General features: G+C 39.3%; 1 protein-coding gene and 1 long non-coding RNA gene across 2 annotated transcripts in view; one reads left to right on the plus strand and one right to left on the minus strand.

Moving 5' to 3' along the window:
* The window catches only part of LOC136007692 (uncharacterized), a 42,225-nt gene extending 40,148 nt beyond the window's left edge, over positions 1 to 2,077 (minus strand). The window contains exon 1 of the long non-coding RNA XR_010609821.1: positions 1,892 to 2,077. This is a non-coding gene — a long non-coding RNA (uncharacterized LOC136007692). The remainder of the gene's footprint in view (positions 1 to 1,891) is intronic.
* Positions 1,389 to 19,535, plus strand: part of LRRK2 (leucine rich repeat kinase 2) — a 69,418-nt gene continuing 51,271 nt past the window's right edge. Inside the window, exons 1-7 of the mRNA XM_065665787.1 lie at positions 1,389 to 1,747; positions 1,830 to 1,915; positions 5,938 to 6,044; positions 10,196 to 10,284; positions 12,205 to 12,339; positions 14,002 to 14,136; positions 17,769 to 17,900. Of these exons, the coding sequence (XP_065521859.1) occupies positions 1,588 to 1,747; positions 1,830 to 1,915; positions 5,938 to 6,044; positions 10,196 to 10,284; positions 12,205 to 12,339; positions 14,002 to 14,136; positions 17,769 to 17,900 (844 nt within the window). The 5' untranslated portion in view covers positions 1,389 to 1,587. The remainder of the gene's footprint in view (positions 1,748 to 1,829; positions 1,916 to 5,937; positions 6,045 to 10,195; positions 10,285 to 12,204; positions 12,340 to 14,001; positions 14,137 to 17,768; positions 17,901 to 19,535) is intronic.

Raw genomic sequence — 19,535 nt, forward strand, 5'->3', positions numbered from 1 at the left:
ATAATTTTTTGATTTTTTCTTTGTGCTAGAATTACTGCTGCTGCAGAAAGAAAAGATGCCTTTCAAGTGAAACTAATCCATTTAATTCAAGTAATTTTTGGTTTAGTCCAGATGTAGTGCGTTCCGCACATGTCAAACTGTGAGTCATTACTTCATAAAACTATCTCACATTCCTATTTGTTTTCCAGGGCTTTAGAGAGGGAGAAGCTAGCTCACCATTTACAAAGTGAAGTACTAGTTAGCAGGCTGTAATTGGGGTGCCACACAATAGTTCCTTTATGCACAAAAGCCTAAGAATGATGATGACAGCAATGCACAAGCTTTAGGACCTGAGAGTTTACTCAGGACCATGTGGCTTCAGAGGCATTACTAAATGCTGTTTATTAAATTTTGAGAAATAAATCAATGACCTTTAAGCCAGCTAATTTAATGAACATTATGTATCATTATCAACCAAATACTGCAATCTCAGCAAAAGCTTAAATAAGTCCATGCTCCCAAAATGTATTTGTCTAACAAAAGTCCAGTTCAACTGAAGAGTTTACTCCCTTAATTATTACATGCAAGTCCTTTATGTAACATACTATACTGATACGGCCTTTCTAATCAAGGATTATTTGGAAGAGCGATTACTAGTCGCCTACCCACACACCACCATCTTGGAAGGGCAGCATAGGTACCAGAAATATTGCCAGACCTTAGGAAAATTGCATCAACCACCAACGAAGCAACGCATGCCACAGCAAGAGAACCTTCTTATCTCCAAACAGCAATCTCTCCCACTGCAAGGCTTGAAAGGAAACCTGACTTCTAAGTGACACAAAGATTGGTTTCAAACAATCCCACAGCCCTAAGCCCACAAGGCCAGAGCACGTGCCACCCTCACAGAGGGGAGCTACAGCTTCACCTCAGCAGCCTTAGAACTAATCTCCCCCTCCACTTCCCCTAGCTCCTCACAGACCCACTATGTAGGCTGACTACTCAACCACCACATGAGGCTGGAAGGCACTCCACCTGCCAGGGAGAGGCGCAATGGGTACATACGTTGCCTACAGCTGCTTCCCCTCTAGTGCCTTGCCTAATAGGGTGATATACACATATAAATACGCATATGCATGTTTTCTTCTTCAAGAATACCAAAAAGAAAAGACAGCCCCCTCACCCCCGATGTACTCCACAATTCCCACCCTCACCTTAACCAGCAGCTCCCCCGCCAGACGCTTTTATAGCAGGGAGCAGCACGACGGGGCGGAACCTGTGCTCCAGCTCTGCGACTGTATTGGGCAGCTGTGCTGTTAATCACCGGAACGGGCAACCTGCCAGCGCGCCTGCCCCTCTGCGTTGGGCTCTTGCTTAAGGGACTCGGGCTCCCTCTAGAGGCAATGGCGGTGAGCCCGTGAGGGCTGACCCAGCCCTGGGTCCCCGGCGCGGCGGGAGGGAGGGGCGGCTGGAAGCCGCCCGGTGACGCCGGACGGCACTGCGAGCGCGGCGGCGCGACAGGCCCGCGCCGGTCAGTCCTCCTGCCCGCGGGCCGCGGTGGCCAGCGGATGGGGTGAGGCGCCCGCCGCGGCGGGCAGAGGGTCGGCCATGGCCAGCGCCGGCTCTGAGGAGGGGGAGGCAGCGGCGAAGGAGGAACAAGCCCTAAGGAAGCTGGTCGTCCGGCTCCAGAACGTCCAGGAGAGGAAGCGGCTGGAGACGCTGGTGCAGACCCTGAGCGACCTGCTGGAGCTGGCGGCCCGGCAGAGCGGTAAGGCGCGGAGGACCCTGCCCGGCCCGGCCCTGCCCCGCCCCGCCGGTGGCTAACGCGGCCTGTCCCTGTCCCCCCACAGCCCCCCGGCTCTTCAGCGGCAAGAACGTCCATGTGCCCCTGCTGCTGGTGGTGGACCTGTACCCGAGAGCGGCGGGCGTGCAGCAGGTAAGGGCGTCCGCTCCGCGCCGCTCAGACTTTGCTCCTTGGGATGAGCCGATCCCGCGGTCCTTTCCCGAGGGAAAAGTTGCCGCTCGGTTTGTTTGTTTCTTTTTAACTTGCTCTCGTCCAGGCCTCTTCGTGAAGTGCTGCTGGTCTGTAGCAGGGCGCTGTATCCGCCCGCCCGCATTTAAAGGGACAAGCTTGCTGCGGGTACCGCTCGTTGCATTTCTGTGTAAAGGGCGGAAGGTGAAGTAGAAAATAAAAAATAAGTAATGTGAACACAGTATGACATAGTCTTCTGAATTGCCAGTGATGTTATCTAATGTGTTTTCGACGTGGCAGTATTGAATTCTGACATGGTTAGACAAACTTCTGAAAAGCAGAGTTTTACCATATGAATGCATGCATATGTAGCCCTATGCTGGAGAGTTGTACTGGCCCAGTTATTTTTTTTGGAGGGGGAAGGGCGATTCTTTTAGCTAAGAGTAGGTTCTTAACTTTAAGGGTCTGCTTTGCTGCTCCTGTAACGTAACGTAACATTGGCCCATTTAGATTAGGTGTGGCACTTGAACGATTTGATGTTATAGTTATGGTATGGCTGCCAGACTTGTCATATGGAACAGCGCCTTCCTGGCAGGTATATATTAATTTCTGACTATGTTATGCTTAAAGGATGTTTATAAGCTCTTTTACTTTTTTTCAATTCAAATAGAAGACAAAACATAAACTATATTGCAAATGCCTCTTAAACAATAATATATTTTAAGGTGGGGTTCTTTTGTCTAGTAGAATTTAGCTAAAGGTCAAAAGATTAAAATATGAAATTGTACTTGTGTAGTGATTATCCTGGAACAACAGTGATCCCAAGTTTCCTTTGAAGATTACATATTTGTGCAGACTGAAGTTCTAAGTTATTTTACAGTTCAATTTTCTGGTCATTAAGAAATACAGAAGGAAGAATAAGCAGTTATTTTCAGGATAAGGCATATTTTGTGTATAACAATTTGCAAAACCAGTGTCCAGAAATTTAGACAAGGAAGTAAAAATTATGAAATCCAACCGCAGTAAGAAGTAGGTGTGAAATGACAGCACAAGAGTCTCAGAGGTACGCGAGGAAGATAGTGATTTTCATTTTAACCATGTTAAAGAGCCTCACTGATTTAATGTAGAATTTTAAACGGAGTTTACTCTTCTCTCTGCCTATGCTTGGCAATTGTAACAGTATTTCAGTTTAGACGTTTTAGAGCTCCTTTGCATTATTAAAGTGTGAAATTCATAGGCAATGCAAAGCCCAAATGCTGTTCTTCACAAAAGTGTCATAGACAGCTCTTCCTTCACATTCAGTTGTGATGTTTACAAACATCCACAGTATGTTAATAGAGCTGTCTTCTTGCTTCACTCACTGTGATTTATTTACAGTCTTTGTGAATACACAATTCTCACTTCATAGCAGCAATGGTGTAATGTGGTCCTGATTTCAGTGCAGTCTTTTCGCACTGCTAATGAATTTTCATTGAATAAATGCATTAATCAACCTCTTCTGCTTTTGGTTTTGTAACATATTTGACTCACATAAGAGAATAAGCACAGTAAGGGATATATCTGAAGTGAGGATTTTCTTTCCCTCCCCTCCTTAACTGCTTTCAAAGCATCATGTTGTGCTGCTGTTCCACTGGCTTGTATGGAGTAAGTTTGCTTAACCCTGCAAACTTCTTTAGAAGTAGGATGGTACCAGGCTGAAAAGTCAATAGTTACTTAAAGTAAAGTAGATGTCTTTAAGTAAATATGGTAGTTTCTTACCACAGTTACTCTGTGCAATGATTGGACCAGCTTAGAAACTCTAGAGCAAATTATGTTTACTCTTAAGTAAAGAGCAGTCAGCAGAGCTTTATTGTGCTATGTAGAAGGTGTGACCTAATGTAATACAAATTCATTGCATGCTAGAAATGAAAAGGATCTGATTTAAAAATAACAGCATTTCAGTACTGCTAGCAGCTGTTTCTGTGTATAGGGACCTGTTTGAGTGTTTATAAGAATTTCTTTGTTTACTGTTTTGGTTTGGTTTTTCTTTTCCTTATGGCCTTTAAGATTTCTGTTATTTAAAAGACCCTTTCCTTTTTACATAATAATTTAACAGATAATAAGCTTTCTGTTATCTCAGGTTGTGATTTTAATATTGTGAAATAGACCACATGTCAGCAAGTCAAGATGTTTCCATTGGTCTTCTCTAGATCCACAGTTCTTATAAATGTTTGTTGATACTTAGAGTCACAACAATCAAAATAAAAATGTTTAGAGGAAATAAAAAAGTCATCAGAAACAGTTTTAATACAGAAAGGAATTTTCTAAAGTCATTAAGCTAATTTTCAGCAAGTTTTAAGTTTTACAAGAACAGTTAGGATGGCATGAACTGGGAATTTTAAACTGTTACCTAAGCAAAACACAGTGAATGAGTTAGTGGTCACCTCTACGATGTCTTTGCCATGTAGATTTGAAATTTGTGTCTAACTGATAACCTGTTTTGCTTGGAATATGGAAAATCAGGTAATTGCATATCCTCCTCTCAGGGACGACTGATGATCGCTAAAACTATTCTTGGCACCAGTGTTTAGTCAGGACACAGACCAGCTAAATCTTCCTGAGTGTCCATAATAATAGTCTCATGTGAAGCAAGCCAGGTTGCAATCCCAGAAAGAGAAGAGCATGGAAATTGGTTTGTGGTCAGGTTCAATCTGCAGACATTAAGGTTGTAATTGGCTGACAACATTTGGCTCTGCAAATCTAAACTGAAACAGAACTACTGCAGACAGTGTGAACATAGTCCATGTAACCAAGTACATGGAAGATAGAAGCAGATTTCCACTTCCCAGGGAGCTACATCATCTTGCAGTTTCATGTCTCTCGTCTTGCAGATTGCAGGGTTAGAGATCATGCACTTTCCATGCCCTTTGCAATTAAACTCTTTGGAGGTGGTCATTTACATTGCTGTTGTTGGCTGTCCTGTCTTGACCCCTTTGATTCACATCCGAAAACTGATCCAGTTACACGTAGTGTTTTTGAGCCATACTTAGATTGTCTCCTTTGTTGACCCTATTCTTGAAGCACACGGACCTACTTCCACTTTATTTTTTTCTTTTTATTTATATGGCTAAGGAAACCTTTATGCCTTGTTTTCATTCCTTTTTGTAAAAGGTGTTTCATCTTGGCTTTTGACATTGCTCAGTTCACTTCTTGCCTTTCAATACAGCAGGGTTTTCTTGCTCATCAGTTAATCCACTGTACAAATTTTGCTTACTTCATCCCCACTAAAGCCCATTCAGTCATGTCACCCTGCAGGTGTTCATAATACATCAGGTTCATCTGATACAGAAGAGCAAAGAGGAACATTGGTTTTGCATTATTTAATGATGTGTGAAAGTCAAAGAATTTGCGTAGGATAAGTAATTATTAATAACAAACATATTTGGTTTAGTTCATCTTTCCTTCCTTGTGATCTCAAAACTTTCACTGCCTTCATTACATATTGAAAGCGCATAATACTGAGGATGGCGAGATTATGAAATATATAATATTGCTTAGGTATCTCATCCCCATTTAAACACTGGACACCTTTAAAAACCTATCTTTTCTCCTTTTAATTTGCAATTAAATGGCAGATTCTTATGGAAACACCCATTCTTCAATAAAGCTAGACTACCTGTAATAGTGCAGTGGTCTTTCCTGGCCCATAGAGACATACATACTGTGGATCTCTGTCAGCATCTCTTTTAACTGTGTGTCCTTCATCCTCAAGCAGTGCTGAAGCACACTGAGAGTGATGTGTTACTGCAAGCAGTGCATTCGGAATCATCATATTCATCTTTTCCCTTTTTATGTCATATGTCTTCTGTATTAATTAATTTTCCCTTATTGATTTAACAAGATAACTTTTCATAACATCCTTTTTGCAAAACCCAAGAATATTAGAAGACAACATTGATGTTCAAATAGAATATCTCTTCTAAAATAGCTATATTTTTGTTTTACAGATGGGTTGGTCACTTCTTTGTAAATTAATAGAAATTTGTCCAAGTACTCTACAGAACATAGCTCCTAAGGATGTTGGGAAGGACTGGGAAGTACTGGGTGTTCACCAGTAAGTATTCTGTATGTAAAGAGTCTTCTGGAATGAGTGGTTATCATGACAGCATATTTGTGCCATGAAATATATTTATAGAAATTTGTTACATCAGTTTCTAAATGGTTCAAGATTTTTGCGTTTTTTTTCAGCCTTCAGAATGAGAGACTCATGCAAGCAGGGATTTTACCTGTGTGTACAAATACCTGGTGGAGAAAGTAAAGGAGACTAGCCAGGCTCTTCTCAGTGGTGCCCAGTGACAGGATGAAAAGTAATGGGCACAAATTGAAATATAGAAAATTAAACATTAAAATATTAAAAATTAAAAAAACTCCTTAAACATTAAAAAACAAGCAAATTTTTATTTTGTTTTATTTTCCCTTTATTTTTTTTTTTTTTTTTTTTTTTTTTTTTTTTTTTTTTACTTTTAGTTTTTGTTGTGAGGTTGACCAAACACTGGACCAGGTTGTCTTTAGAGTTTGGAGTTTGTGAGAGGTCGCAAATTTTCAAACCTCTTAGATACTCAGAACCTGACTGGATGTGGCTCCAAGCAGTCAGTTGTAGTTGACCCTCCTTTTAGCTGGAGAGTCGAAATAGGAGACCTCCAGAGGTCTGTGCCAAATTCAACAATGCTGGGATTCTCTGGTTATCAATGTCTTCCATTTTAATAGATAGATGCCGTATTACCTGGATGGTTGTGTGTGTGTTTTCTTTCCAAATATGAGGAATTGTATCCACAAGCCTAAAATAGTGTGGATCGAGAAGAGGGGGGGTTGTTGCACCTAATCTTACTGTCTAAAAAGTAAGCACTAAACCAGGTCTTCTCAACTACCTGTGAAGTCAGTGGACACAATTACCTGCAGAGAGCATGGTCTATTCCATCTTTTTAGTAAGTTATCCAGGAGCAAATTGGGGTTTGGTCTTGCTCATCTCTGTCCATTAACTGTTGAGGGAGCCTAAGCAGCTAGTTTCTGGATGGCTGTGGTTAGATGGGATGAAAACCCACACAGGTTAGCTCTATAGCTGTCGCATAGCACAAATGGTAATTGTAGATGTAGATGATACAAATGGGGAAGAAGAGCTTGGATAGGTGTTCTTTGGTCATATTGCTCATTCAGGGCTGATAATGACAGCAAAAAGGTACAGCCTTATAGCTCCCCTAGTGAATATGTCTCTGCCTTTATAGTCTTCACCATACCTTTCCTTAGAAAGGTTGCTGTTGTTAAGATCATTTGCATGAAGATGCAGCTTGGGTTTGTGGGGTTTTGCTTGTTCATCTTATGGTGGCTAGAGTACATGATCAGTAGGTGAATGACCTCCCTTAAAAGAAGTGCTGGCAATTTTTGTTAGAAAATGAAAGTGATTTTGGTTGCTTTTTTGTGAGCAAGAAACAAGAAGCTAGTTACAATTTCTTTGGCAGATTAAAGATGTGTTAACTGAGAGCTATTCTGAGACTTAGAGCTATTGCTGTTCATTCTGGGTCCCAGAAAAATTACTCTTTTGGGGCTGATCTTTCCCATAGCCTCTTCAGAGTCCGCACAGTGCATGTGGTTGAGCAAAGCATCCTTTTCAAGCTCAAGCTTCACAAAAAAATCTGTTAATAACATTACTGTACACAATTCCTTTCCACTACCAGTATTTTAGCCAACTGTGTGTCCCTGTCTGACATGTTGGCAGTTTTTCTTGCTGTGGAGAAACTTGTTCATAGTGGGGGAGTAAGCTCAGACATTTCTGTCAATGCCAAAGACAGAGCAAACCAGCCGAGTTATATTTCAGGTTAGGTGGATTGTGCAACTGCTGTGCATCAACACCATGATGAATATGTGCTGCTTGCATCAAGGCAGGAGACAGTTATGGTAGCGAATAAAAGTTTTTTATTCATTTGGGGGGGGGGCTTTTTTTTTCCAAGAGATTTTTACTTTCATGTGTTTATTTTAGAACAGAAATCTTAAGCAGGGAAAAAGCATTTGTTTCTGGGCTGTCAACCATGGGCCAACTTGACCACATTACAATTGTGTTTAGAAACAGTAGTTTCATATTGATGTCGATGTTCTTGACAGGCAGTGTGATAATTAAGCACTGTTACTGTGAGGAGAAAGGAGGGAAATTCCTTCAGTGTATTTGCATCTTCTTTACAAGCTCAGAGACTTCATGAGATGTTTGTAATCTCTTATGTTAAACTCTCATACACTCAATGAGGTTTAGAAGATTTTACATCCTCATTCTTGGTTATACTTGAAATGGGAGGGTGCATGTAGGGAATTTTCTCCTTGTATGGGACATGCTTTAGTGTATGGTTATTTTACCCTGCAGTATACTGAGTCAGCTCATGTCTTATCATTTATATATCAGCATTTGCCTGAAACAGATCACCCTGTTTTAAATGCCCTCGTCCCAAAGCAGTGTTTCTTCCCCACAGCAGAAATAATGAGTCATTGACAAGGTAGACAGAGAGAGATATTTAGTAGCTCCAGAGCATTTGATATCTCGGTGGGGTTTTCCATTCATGCAGGGTGTAAAGAGCAAGGAAGTCTTGCTCCACAGCTACTTATGGAGTAAAGAGGTGAAGGAATCTTCACCCCATGTGCAGTTTCTACACGTGTATGCATATGCACACACACCTGCCACCACACAGTAAAATGCATTAGTAATGCTTAAGAATAGGACACTTTAATCAGGACATTGAAGCAGATTTAAGAGTGTTTGTTTAGCTACTCTACCAGCTTGGTTAGAGTGGCTCTTGTTTTTTCCTTGATTCATCATCCTGCTACTTAGATCCATACATGTGGGCTGTATGCTGGGACAATAATTTGCCTCAGGACTGAAAACCCAAATGCCACCATCCGTCCTTGTCTGTAGAGTTGAAGTACAAAGTGTGCATACAGAAGATTCAGTGAGGTAACTTTAAGTGCTGCCTTTTGTTTTTCAAGAGAGGTCAAGAATATTGCTAAAGTATCGCAAACTACTGCACAATCCATTTTTATTAGATATTATGTATACAAAGACTCGCATTTGAGGATTATTAAGATTGCAGAATCAAGTTCTCCAAAATCATGAAAATAAAAAAAAGGTTTCTTTAGGGTTGGGGTTTGTTGGTTGGTTTGGGGGTTTTTTTTGTGTAAGCCCATCCATTTTTATTTAGTTTTTAATTACACAGTCTGGATTTCCACCCCCCACCCCCCCTTTTGAGATATGCTTCATTCAGTGCAAAATTAATGATTACATATTTTCTATCCTCAGCATCCTTCAGTGTTTGGCCCACTGCCTTATTTACTGTATGCTAGTGGTACCTTGTGTGAGAACTGGCCTATTCATTTTCTTCTCAGCTTTTCTTAGTGTTCATAAGTATTGTCTAGAGCTTTTAAAATTTTGTTTGTTGAGAAGTTGCAATGGATTGGTGATCACTGTATTACAGACGGTAGTTTAGGCAAAGTATGTTTAAAGTACCAAGTACTGGTACCAAGTACCAGTTCGGTACATGCAGTGGATTTTTCAGAGTATTCAGAGTACTTAACATTGTTTCACTTTCTCTGTGTAAAAAGTCAACTTTGGTTGGCTCCAATGCAGCATTTCACAGGTCTCAGGTTGGGCCACCCAGAAAGTAAGGAGTCTGCAAGGGGCAGTTTATGAAATGTTTCTTTTTAGGGATTTGTCCAGCCTCACACAAGTGTTATGTGGTGGAAACTTAGATAGGGTAGAGTTCTTCAAGATGCTGTTCAAGTTCTTTCCCTGGGAAGCTGCTGCTTCTCTTCCAACAAAACCATGATAATTTGCTGTAACTTAGCTCTTGCTACGCACAGAACAGTGCTGGACTGTCCACAGTCTGCTGTGCTCCATAACCCTGCTTCCTGTAGAGTAACTGCATCCTGAATGAGACTTGTCCTCTGTAGAATTTATATAACTAATTAAAAATTAAAGTAAAATTAATCAATTATGCATAATTTTTAATTAAGTATGATAATAGATAAAATGCCAAAATTATTTTATTGCTAACTTGAAAAAAACATAAACTGAAATAAAAGTTTAAAAAATAAAAATTGGGAGGTTTTTTAAGCTTTTGCTAATTTCTGTAACTATTTCTTTTTTAAGGAAAAAGTTTGAGAAAATTTTGTGTATGTCAATATTTCTTTAGCCGTAACTTTTTTCTTTTTCCTTTTTTTAATTTTTAGACAGATTCTTAAAATGCTTACAGTCCACAAAGGAAATATAAGTCTCTCAGTAATAGGACTGAAAGCACTGAATCTACTCCTCATGTCAGGTATTGTGTGGTTTACTTTCCTGCTTTGTCTAAGCCTTTAAAACACAAAACTGTGGTATGAAGTGTGTGACTGTACATGTCGAACCTGATTTTTCCGTCTTGTTTTACTCTGTGTAATCACTTGTCATTTGTACTTGTATATGAAATAATGAGTACTGCTTTGCATCTTTTTTATGCAGCTAGAAATGATTCTCCAAATTGCAAAGCTGTGAAGAATATGACCAATTAATTTTGCCAACTTTTTATTAGAATAGACGCAAATACTTGCTGTGACGTAGTTAAGTAAAATAACTAAAAGCTAATTTTTTCTTACCTAAATATAAATTTGGTGACATTCTGTCTTGCTTTCTTCAGTACTGGTTAATACTTTTGAAAACAGTAAATCATCTCTGACATTCTTGTTATTTTGCTTTGCAGAGACCTAATCTTGCCAGGTACTGAGAACTTTCCTCATGATGCTGAGATTCTTGATCTGCTGAGATCAAGAGAAACCTTAAAGGAGAGATTATGCATTATGCTATTTTAGTCAAGCTAGCATATAATATTAACACAAATTGTTGTTAGGTTAGGAATTCTTCCATTGGCTTTAACAGGCTCTGGAATCAGCCTTATTTACAAACTAAGGATTAGACTTGAGTTAAAGGCAATCCAGCCATCAAATGTTCTACTGTCAGCAGTGGAGCAAAGCAGGCACTTTCAGGGGATAGTTCATGCTATTAATTTGTTTACTATATAAGATCAGTTATCTCTTGAACCTGTTTTCCTCTCCCTTTTGATTGTTGAGAGGTCTGGAGGACTAGCTTAGACTGGACATCTAACTTTTTATCTGCTGAAGTTGGCTAATATAGGTCTCATTATAAAGCACTACACTGTGTGATTAATAATAGTAATAGCAAAATCTGGCCATTAGTGAGTAACTGTAATCAACAGCTTCTTTCTTTTAATTGTGAGGTATCGTAAAGGGTCCAAAACTGTTGACTGGATATTCCATAGCAGGTTATTCCTGACTGCTACTCTTCTCAGCAGTTGATTAACCAAACTTTAATTCTCCTTTCAACTATCAGAAATTTTACCTTGTCAGAAAAATCTCTGTATTATTTTTTCTTTCTATATGTCTGTAAACTTGAATTGTGCTATATCTGAAGCTGACAGACCAGTGTGAATGCCTTCTAGAAAGTTCTTATTAAAAAAACCAAAGCCAACCAAAACCCCTAAAAATAATAACAAAAAGCAAAACAACAACAACAAAAAAGAAACCAAAAAAATCCCACCCACCCTAGCTGCAGCTGAAACACTGCACAGGCATTATGAATTCAACTGTTATCGCTGTAAGCTTGAAAAATTGTCATAAATACAAATCTTTTTGTCTACACATGTTATTGAGTAACAGGTTTTTTCAGGATTTTTTAATATCATAAGAACAACAGTGAGATTGGCTTTTCAGTTAATTTTCAGGCCAAAGAAATGGCTGAGAGTGTGAGAATAGGGTTTCATTACACAGATGGACTAAATTTCCTCGGCAGTATAGTCCGTCCTGCCCTCTTTCTTCTGTCAAATTTACTTCTTAGTGAAACCTTTCAGCTTGCTGTGTCTGTAAAAACAGGGATGTTGGTGGGTTAATTTTATACCAGTTTAGTGCGTTGAAGTGGATCATTGAGAGGTCAGACAAGTACTAAAGTAATGCAAAGTAGAAGCAAGAATGGAAATTATGTTGTTGGCAGTAATGTTTTGGAACATCTCAGTTGTATTGTAAAATACTCCCTTAAGAGCTAACTTCCTCATGGATTATACAAAAACCCGGATTTCAGTAAATTTTAAGGACAGTGTTAAAGAATTGTGGATTTTAATGGTTAAGTACAATGCTTCAGTAAGAACATTGAGAACTCATCAGTGCAACGCGTAATCTCTTCTGCTATTCAGATGTAATTGCTTTCTTGCTCTTGGAGGAAGAAGTGGATGTGTTTTCCCTGATATTTAGTGCCATGCACACCTTCCCTAAAGATGAAGAGATCCAGCAACACGGATGTAAAGCATTACACAGACTTTTTGAGAAAGGTATGTATATCTTGTGGTTTATTAAGTTATAAAAATATTATGTTAGAAAAATATATGGGAGGGGACTGCAGATGTTTATTCGAATGCAGTAAATGGCTCCTTGCATTCCGAATTCTGTTATTTATGTATTATATCTGTTCTTTGAATGAGTTAGCACAAAGCAGGTTTTCCAAGTAATATCACATTTTTTCTGAATTAGAGCAGTGAATATGAAAATCAAAATTCCTCTTTGTTTCTGACTCTAGAGTTAACTGAAAAGATGGGATTCAATGTTACGCAATAACACTAAAAAAAAGAGTAGTTGCGTTTGATTTTCATTCTCAAAACCCATGATGGTTTATTTGAAGACTGGCAAATTTTAGTAACATGTAAACAGTTCTAAATTCAAGCTAAATGTTTGCACTTCAGAAAAATATGTGATTCTGCTTTTTATCCTGACAGTGCTAAAAGATGAATATGTATCTGTGTGTTATTTCAGTGTTTCTTCTGAGAAATGAAGTCAACATATATTGAATTTCTTAAGGAACTGTGCATGTAATGGCCAGAAGTCCCGTTGTTGTAGCAGCCTTGCTTTGCATTGAGGTTTTTGGTTTAAAATAAATGTTGAGAAATACAGCCAAGTCCGCTGTACTCCTTTGCTTCAAAGATAGTCTCCATTTCTTCAGATTTGTTCTTTCTGGCACCATTTTATGTTGCTTTTTCAAAGTCTTCCTCTCTGCGTGCCTGCAATGATCTTCTGCATTCCTTCCCCTCTTCTACTCTCTTGAAATACTTTTGTCCTGCTGTATTTTCTCTTCAGTCTCCATAAAAGTCTGAGCTTCTTAGATTTTTTTGTGCATGTTTTTAATAAGTGCCTGATTTTTATGGATCTACAGGTTGCTTCATCTTCTTGACGGCAATGCTAGTGTAACAAGTTTCTAGGTTGCCCCTTGCTATGTTTTCCTGCCTCTGAACAACCTTGTTGGTTATTGTAATGTGAATGTTTGCTTAACTTTAGCTTGAGCCAGATTCAGAAACTGATTCTGCTTACAAAATTTAAAATGTGGTGTTCTTTCTCAACCTGGATCACTTCCCTTATCTGGTTCATTGCACGGCCACGCAGTTATGTCAGTACAAATAACAGAGGGCAGAGATGGAAAAACCTTAAGCCATTATTACAATGTAGGTAAGATACTATTAAAGCATGGCTGTAGATTTTGTGCAAAAACTCTATTAATTAAAAAAAAAAGTGGAAAAGTGAAACAAAATCATGGAGTATACAAAATGTCATTACATCAAATTGGTTTCACTGTAAGCTTTAGCCTCTCTTTCACTTACATAATGTCTTGGTGAAGAACATCTGAAGTTAATTCTATGAAAAAAGGCTAAAAGACTTATTGTAAAATGCTGATTCACAGGGAAGCATTTAAAAATTATAACTCAGTTACATAAAGTGTAATAATAAGTCTAATGCAAGGTGTGTTTTGTTCAGCTGTCAAAGTGTAAGCTAGAAAAAGGTCTTTATAAAGTAGCTCAATTTTCAGTAAAAGCAGTCATAACTGTGAAAGATGCTGTGTATGGAGAGTACCTTACTTTCTGTAAAAATAATTGTCTTTTCTCGTGTTGTACCAGGATATGAATTATTTCCTCAAAACGTATTGTATCTCTTGCTTTTCAATTTAGTTCCAGAAGAGCAGCTGACTGAATTTGTTGAAAGCAAAGATCATATGATCATACTGGAAGTATTTAAAGAGTTTCCAGAGAAGGAAGAGGTGATTCTTCCTGCACTTTATTCATTACATTCCTTAGCTGGTCCATGTAAGTGCATTATTGGAAGTTATTTTCAATTCCTCATTTCCCATAGTGTACATCAGCTCATCTCAGTCTGCAGTAATCTTTCAGTAATTGTAAAAAATCAGAACTTGTTGGGAGTTGTCAGTCAAATCACTTTTCTGTTTTCTTTGGGAATTACCAATTTGTAATTTTTTATGAGAAATTTTCATACCCATTCCTTCTGGTACAACTGAAGTCTCTCATAAGGAACAGAAAGAAATTTTCTTCTGCTTGGAGTAAGTGGTAACAAAGATGCTTGAAAATTAAGGTGTATTTTTTGACTTTATTTATCTTCAGTGAGTTTGGGTAGCAGGTAAAGAACACTGTTGGCAGAGACTGTTCCACAAGGGGAAAATTATCCACACAAATGCAGTGGCCAGAGCTGAGAAAAGGTATCTGGGCTCACACATCCCCTCTAATCATTCAGTCATGGGTGTGATACGGAGCACTGGTAGCACTGCACAGTGTCCTCAGTCGCTGTGTGGTAAGACTGAAAGAAAATGTCCTCATTAGGTCTTGTCATCTGATAACAACAGTCCCTGTTGTGGGCAAAATCAGATCCTCAGAAATGTGCTTGATGAGTTGTGTCAATTTGTTGACAGCAGTTTCATCTTGTTGACAGAGGCAGCTTTTGTCAGCTTTCTGCTAGTAGATACAGACAGGCACAGAGCAGAGTCCTGCTCTCCATGTTTTCCATGAGGTACATAATGTACTTTCACAAATGTGATTCCTGACAAAGCCTTGCTCATACATCCTGTCTGGCTCTCTTTGAATTGTCCTGGCCCCATATATGCCACAAAACAAGAACCAGACTGGAGTGTCCCGTGTTTCATCAGACTCCAAGCTATTCAGTTTCTGTTTCTCTAGCTTCTTGCTGTTCCAGTTTTGTGTTTAAAAAGTTAAGTATTCCTTGAGCCAGAAGTAATTTTACCCTAGCCCAGAAGTTACTGCAATTTTCTAACACTTACACAAAGCGTAATAAGGGCATGACAAAGACCTGGTGTAAAGTAGATATTTAGCACTCTCATTTCTGATAAAAGATTGAAGATAGAGAAACAGAGTTAGCTCACATGTGAATATGCAAAGTGAGGCTGCTTCTGCCAGCATTCATACTCTTGTGACATTCTGTAATACCTGCAAGAAAATGTATTCCTTTAAGGCCTTTTGTTCCAGTGCATGTACCATGAGAAATTGGAGGGTAAGAGTTTATTCCAGTGTGGTACAAGAGCTCTCAAATCTCAGTAGTTTTAGTGGAATGAAAAAATGCTTTGCTGCTGACTGTCCTCCAAAGTCCACAGTGGGGTGGTGGGTCACAGAATGTTAGCCATCTAAATGGTAGTCATAGGCAGCCATCATGGCCTCTCCTCTGTTTAATGGGGAGTAAAAGGCAACTCAAGAGGAAATTTACCTGATGCTAAGAGAGGTACATGGTAACAGGTGGGATGAATCGCCCATACGGAGTGCCCAGATGTCTCCATCAATTGTTGTGAGAATCTAGGTGACCAGGTTTTAGTGGTTAAGATTAAATGAGATCTATTTCACCTCCCTTTCTCTAACTTGTTCTGGGAAATGGTAGTTCCCCACAACTATACCATTCCTTGGTTCTTGCAGGATTTAAATATGTATTTAATTATGCTCTCTGTAGTAAACAATTTTGGATATTGTTTACTATATAATATTTACCAAGTGAGCTCTCGTGAGACCTCTCCTGGAGTATTGTGTACAGTTCTGGGGTCCTCAACATAAAAAGGACATGGAACTGTTGGAACAAGTCCAGAGGAGGGCCACGAGGATGATCAGGGGGCTGGAGCACCTCCTGTATGAAGACAGGCTGAGAAAGTTGGGGCTGTTCAGCCTGGAGAAGAGAAGGCTGAGTGGAGACCTCATAGCAGCCTTCCAGTACCTGAAGGGGGCCTGTAGGGATGCTGGGGAGGGACTCTTCATTAGGGACTGTAGTGACAGGACAAGGGGTAACGGGTTCAAACTTAAACAGGGGAAGTTTAGATTGGATATAAGGAGGAAATTCTTTCCTGTTAGGGTGGTGAGGCACTGGAATGGGTTGCCCAGGGAAGTTGTGAATGCTTCATCCCTGGTGGTGTTCAAGGCCTGATTGGACAGAGCCTTGGGTGAGATGGTTTAGTGTGAGGTGTCCCTGTCCATGGCAGGGCGTTGGAACTAGATGATCTTAAGGTCCTTTCCAACCCTGACTATTCAATGATTATATGATTCTATATCCAAAGACTGTATTTGGGTATAGTCTTCAGAATATTTTAACATGTTTGTATTTGTCATCTGTGAAATGATAACTTACTATGAAGTGATGCAATACTGTTTGTGGAACATACCTTTAAAAAACTGTTCTCAGTTGGGAATTGCGTGAATAAATTGCTGTCATCTAAAAGGATTGTGAAAGGTACCTTCCCCCACTAGCAAATAGAATGCTTCAGAAATGCTTCCCACTCAGCTTGCTTTTTCAACTTACAGACCATCATTATTTAATATTCAGAAGATCTTCTTCTGCTTTTAAAAATACTAATTATCTTTAATAATACAGCTGTGAATATTCTTCTTACATTGTATACAGAAAAGCCAAGCTGTGAAAAGAATGATTAAGAGAGTTTATAGGCCTCAGGAGAGTCATGCCCTTGGAGTCAGTGACAGGACTTCTTTTAATTTGGGTCAGGATTTTGTCCAAGATTTTTTGGGGTTCATATTCTGTCTCATACCCTGGATAGACATACTAAATGGATGCTTTCATACTCTGTACTGTCATGATGCTGTTTTGCCTTAAATTACTTAATTGACTTAATATGTAATTACTTAAATTATGTGGAATCACTCTGTCCTCAGTAGGAAAGGATGCATTCTGTCTCTTTACTGCCTCATTGTGAATGTTCTGTTGGTTTCTGTATCTGGCCTACATAATAAGCAGTAAATAGTGATTCTGTGGAATACAGCATTTGCGATGACTTTCGAAATATTACAGGAGCATTAGATGGACTTTTCTGTATCCTCAGGACAAAGTAGACATACAGTAGAATTAATTTAAATAGAATAATTTGCTAACTTGCCCAGTAAAAAAGAAGGAAAATTTAGGAAAGCGTAGAATCATAGAGTCATAGAATGGTTTAGGTTGAACATGATTGAATCAAATAAATTACATTTATTAAAAAAGGTAAATTGTTTCTTAATTATATCTCCCCAGGAATATTACAGAAATACTATAAAATGCTTACCTGATCACAATCACGTTATAAACACCATTTATAAGATTAAATTAATATTTATGAGACAATTTGTTCTGTTTTACGAAAACAGTTCCATAAGAATAGTTTTGGGGAGGTTTCTGTTCTGTGGCCTGGTATAGAATGGAACATATTAATGAGTGTTAATATAAGACTGTTAACTTCATGAATTATTTCTGAGTGTTGGTAGTCATTAAAGTCTTCTATGGCAATACCAAGTAAAAACAAATGCCACTTTTCTCTCAAGTTACAAGGCAGAAACTGAAACATAGGCCCAGTTTTCTGAATAGATTAAGTAAAGTCTGAATTAGAATCCAATCAACATGAGGGGTTTTTTTCTTAAACAGTTTTTGTTTCTGTTTTGTTCTTTAGGCAGCAATGTTGAAGTGCTCATGTCTGGAAATGTTCGCTGCTACAATGTTGTAGTGGAAATGATGAAAAATTTCCCTGATAGGGAAACAGTTCAGGAAGTGAGTTGCTGTTTGTTGCATAAGCTTACATTGGGTAAGTTCATAAAGTTGTTTACAGTCAGCTTACTGTGACTGTGTAAGAGTTGGAGTTAACTGACAGCAAGCAGTACAGGCCATGAGTACTGCTATTCCAGCTAATCCTCAGAGAGGTAAGCAGCTCCTTTGCCTCTGATGGTGTAAACATACTGAGGTAGCTGGCCACAGTCAATATGGTATCTTTTTGTGTTAAACATTAGTAACAAGGTCAGAAGCTGCCATAAAATACCAGACCAGGGTAAAAAAAGTGAGACAAAGAATGGATGAAACACAAGATGGGAAAAAAAGTGAGACAAAAGAATGGGAGAAGCAAAATATGAGAATGGGAGATCAGTAGACCCCATTCTGTTTAAAGTTACTATATAAGGGAAGAAAATTCCTTCTAAATTTCTTCTTTTGAGGTGACAGTGCTGAGTGTGTGAGAAACAACCAGTGCTGCAGAATTACCTGGGAGGTATTCTTGGAGACTGTGGTTTTCCTGCTTACAGTGCATTTACCTTCAGAGACATATGCTGCATTCCTACCCAGCTATGGTGCCTGTCTTGGGGTCTCATATGCTGCAGCAGTGAAAGAACCACTGGTGGTCCCTGGACTTCCTTTGGCTTGAGCAAAAGTACTTTGGTTGTCTGGGCTTACGTGAGCTAGTGTCACATCAACAGAAATGATGGCAGTGTCAAAAAGGGATTTATTGTACCTTCTAGAAGCTCTCTACTCTCTCTTGCTACTATAATAAGCTGATCTGAGCAGTTGCCAAGGACCACATAATAGGATGTTCAAATGAAAATACATATTTTTCCCCCTGCTGCATACAAAACCACTGTGAGTAGATGCCTGAGGAGCTGCCACTCCATGCCAGATTCTTCTTCATCAAGGACTTAGCCAAGGTCTTTCTCATTAGTTAAATTTCCCAGTTCTTGCAGGTGGTGGCCTGAAGCTACTGCACATGCTGGTGCCAGTGCGTAACTCTCCTTAAATCATCCTTTTACCATCTCTTTCCACTTCTTCATGCAGATATTGTAGAAAATACAGATCAAACTAGACTGCATCCCAGAGCAGCTTCCAGTTCCCCTTCTGAAAGCCAAACAAAAAATTTCAAGAAAATATGATGCTCACTGAGGGGGGATTTGCAGTTTTTTGGCAAGAGGCAATGTTACCTTTGAATGGTTTCCTGTACTAGACTAAATGCAGATAGGCAGGGAAAGCGAGCACTTGTGGGGACACAGCAACATGTTGACATGCCTTGATCTTGCCCTAAGTGCAACTTAAGTGCAGCCTGGTGTCAGTCACATGTTTGTCATGTATGCTGACCAACATGTACCGACATGACCAACATGACCAATGGTGGCAGTAAAACAACCACAAGATCCAATTTGTCTTTCAGCATAACAAATGTCTTTCATCTTAATAAGAAACCACTTCAGGAGAGTTATGGGAGGAGGTGTGCACAGCACCACGCAGTTAGCTAAACAGATGTGAAATTGCTAGGTGCTCTTGGAAATAATCTAGAAGATATCCATATAGCCAGTGTGGCTTCTCAGGTTATTCTGACGGACACTGTCTTCTTAAACCCATGTTAACTGGCAGTGAAATGGCAGTGAAAATCTGCTGGTTTCCAAAATCACTGTCATGTGTG

The sequence above is a fragment of the Lathamus discolor genome, chromosome 1 (assembly GCF_037157495.1).
Source record: "Lathamus discolor isolate bLatDis1 chromosome 1, bLatDis1.hap1, whole genome shotgun sequence".
NCBI classification, from domain to species: domain Eukaryota; kingdom Metazoa; phylum Chordata; class Aves; order Psittaciformes; family Psittacidae; genus Lathamus; species Lathamus discolor.